This window comes from Lactuca serriola, chromosome 5 (genome assembly GCF_051521515.1).
Source record: "Lactuca serriola cultivar US96UC23 chromosome 5, Lser_US96UC23_V15, whole genome shotgun sequence".
Classification (NCBI taxonomy): Eukaryota; Viridiplantae; Streptophyta; class Magnoliopsida; order Asterales; family Asteraceae; genus Lactuca; species Lactuca serriola.
The window spans coordinates 43,426,015-43,429,342 of NC_136412.1; the positions used below are offsets into that span (position 1 = coordinate 43,426,015).

General features: G+C 33.4%; 1 protein-coding gene across 1 annotated transcript; it reads right to left on the reverse strand.

Moving 5' to 3' along the window:
* Nucleotides 1-369: 369 nt before the first annotated feature.
* Nucleotides 370-753, reverse strand: LOC145049478 (uncharacterized). The gene has a single exon (XM_078997876.1). It carries the CDS (start codon nt 751-753, stop codon nt 370-372), a length of 384 nt encoding a protein of 127 aa, XP_078854002.1.
* Nucleotides 754-3,328: the final 2,575 nt, after the last annotated feature.

Genomic DNA, 3,328 nt, shown 5'->3' on the forward strand with positions numbered 1-3,328 from the left:
CACGAGATGGAGTTATGTTTTGAGGATCCTGGATTTTCATTCAAATAATTTATAGATATATGTTTTTGGATAATTTGATACTTTGGGATTTTTGTGAAATGTGTTAATGAGAATTATGAGATTTTTAAAATGAAAATTTTGTTTGAAAATTTACGTTGTTACATTAGCTTTAGCCATGAAAGCCATTGATTAAGATGACTCATTGGTCATGGATTTCTGTTTCTCTTCTTGATTGAGCAGAGAAAACACTTGATTGATAGAAGGAAGGGGATCCATAAGAAGGATCTGACCTCTAATTTGAGCAAATGAATCATTCAACCCCATAAGAAATTTCACTACGTGATTTGTTTGAAAGTACTTTTCGATTTCTTAAACACCATTGCCATCACACTTTTTACAGGTGCGGTAAGGACGGAAATTCACAAGTTCATCAGTAAGGGACTTCAATTTGGTGAAATAAACTCCAATTGAGTCTTGATTTTGAGAAACATTAACAAGTTCCTTCCGAATTTGGAAGATTCGAGGATCATTACTTTGTTGGAAATGATCCCTTAAATGATCCCAAATCTTAGAAGCATACTCAGTGAACATGATACTCGTGGAAATTTCTTTGGACACAAAATTAAGACTCCAAGAAATAACAAGTTTATTGTTGCGCATCTGTGCATTGTAGTTAGGATCAGAAGACTTTGGTTTAGAAAGAGTATCATTGATGAATCTAGTTTTGTTCTTCACAGAAAGAGCAATATTCATCGCTTGGCTCCATGAATTGTAGTTATCACCGGTGAGCAATTGAAAAACAAGCACAAATTCAGGACTGTGAATGATACAGATAATAAGGATACATTTGATCATCAATTTGAGCAATAGCTAAGCCAGAAGAACCAGATGAATTCGTATTCTTTGTCGGCATGATAATCGTCAAACATAAAAGAACAATTGACAAATCAATAGAAAGATCAATGAAAATTGATCGGAAAAGCGAAACACGATTAGTAGAATAGCTCATCGAAGATATGAAGAAGATGATCAGAAAGTCAAAATAAGTGAACAGAAAGTTTGATCGGAAGCATAATTCTTCGCTCTGATACCATTTTATAAAGTAAACAATGGAGAGAAAAGATCATCTTTTATTAACTTCTCATATATGTATTATATTGCTATATATATATATATATATATATATATATATATATATATATATATATATATATATATATATATATATATATACAACTAATAAGATTGTAATAACAACTAACACAACAACTAATTTAACAGATTGTAACTAATTACAACAATTTATTACTAATTTTCCCTTTATGAAGGATAATTACAGAAATACCCATGGTACGTGACTAACTGTAAAATGGTTGTCTTTTTTCAAAAGACGTGTTGTAACAAAACGGGACATTTGTGTGTTCAATTAAAACACAACTTAAGCACATACAAACTTGTAAATGAATTCGATTAAGGGAAGGGCTCTAATTATGTGTTTTCTATATAGTTATGTTATATTAATTATGAAATGATATCACATACACTCTATCTAAGTTGGTACTTGGAACTATTAACAAGCTCTAGAAATTCTCATTCACCATATTAATCAACCAAAACAAGCTCTTTAATTAACCCTAACCTCTGTAACCTAATCTAAACAAGCTCCTAGAATTAGATTGTAACGACCCAAATTCAATGATAAATTTTTTGTTTTCAAAACCATTAATTTCATACATCAAATGTCTCCAAGTCAATCACAAATCACAATATCCAAAACATCATAGTATAAATATCCAAATAGTATGGAAATCATGAGGGGAGGATGTTGTCCCATCACGATGGGCCCTTCCCTTTCGTAACAGAAGTACCTGAAACCATAAACGTAAACTATAAGCACAAAGCTTAGTGATTTCTCCAAAGTACCACATACCAAACATATAAGTGGGCCTAGCCCTGGGTATATTCCAACCTAATATACAATCATGGGCCTATCCTTGGGGTTTCTTTCAACCCATCATATACTCGTGGGTCCAACCCTGGGGTTTATTTCAACCTAGTCATACAATAATTAGCCCATCCATGGGGTCTATTTCAACCCAATCATAAAAACATGTAAAATCCACATAATAATTAGCATTCTACATAAACAATTTGGTGGGCTGACATTCGTGCCTTCGACCTACAAGCACGGTGAGAAGACTCACCTCTAACTGAAGATGACTGAATCACACACTTGAGCTGCTAATAACATGACTCCTCACACTAATCAAAAACCAAAGACAACCATAATTAATAAACAGGGTTTTAACCCTTAGTCAATGGTCCAAAAACATCTTTTATCTTATTAAGGGTAAAAAAAACCATTTTCCCCTTCCCATACATGACCCAAAATTCAAGGAACAAAACCCTTAACAACCCAAAGCCCAATAATGGCCCAAAAGGGTTTTTTTGGGAGTACACCGTGCGTACTCCACATTACGCCCAACATACACTCTATCCTTGGAAGGGTTACGAGGTAGCAACCATTTACACTCATCATACTCAGGATTAAGCCCAGCGTAAACCCCTGAAGTCTAAACTCTCAATGCTTAAATACTTAACGTCCAAACTTCAGCTCTAACCCTAATGAACCTCTAAAATCATAAAGTTACAACCTTTATGCCTTTGCATAGCTACAAGGAGCTCAAAGCTAAAACCTTAACGTATATTACCATTTAAAATCCCATAACTCTAGCATGGGTGAATAAAAAGAACCAAGCTAGCATTTTCATGTCACCAAACATCCAAAAATGTTTGAAAGGACAACTCAAATGGTATGGAGTAGGCCATACTCATTATACCAAGGTTTTTGGGACAAAAAGGTTATCAACTAGCAACCTAACAAGATCTATCAAAGCATGACTCAAGATTTGTAGTTTATACCTACTGAATATGCACAAAGTGTTGGATTAGGTGTTTAAGCCCATAACTATAAATGGTATGTACTTGACCCGATAGTAGCATGGTCCTTTTCGGTTGCCTTCACCATAGCAATTTGATAGGATGGATTATGGAGAAAGAGGTTAATAGTGATTTATTAATATATTATAAGAATAATATATTAATTGAGAAATCATATTATTTAATTAGTATTGATCATAAATATATTTGGAATTAATTTGGTGGTCAAAATAGACTGATTAAATTACGAGGACTGATATTGCAATTATATGATGGTTGCAAGTGTTGGGTTTTGAGCACTATAACACTTCTATGGTGCACATGCAACCCTAAATGCTTTGGATCTATGTTTTCTCTAATTATACATGCATATTTTCAATTTTGCAAA

Coding starts and splice junctions, on each gene's coding strand:
- LOC145049478 (XM_078997876.1), bottom strand. CDS start 753: ATGAATATTGCTCTTTCTGTGAAGAACAAAACTAGATTCATCAATGAT.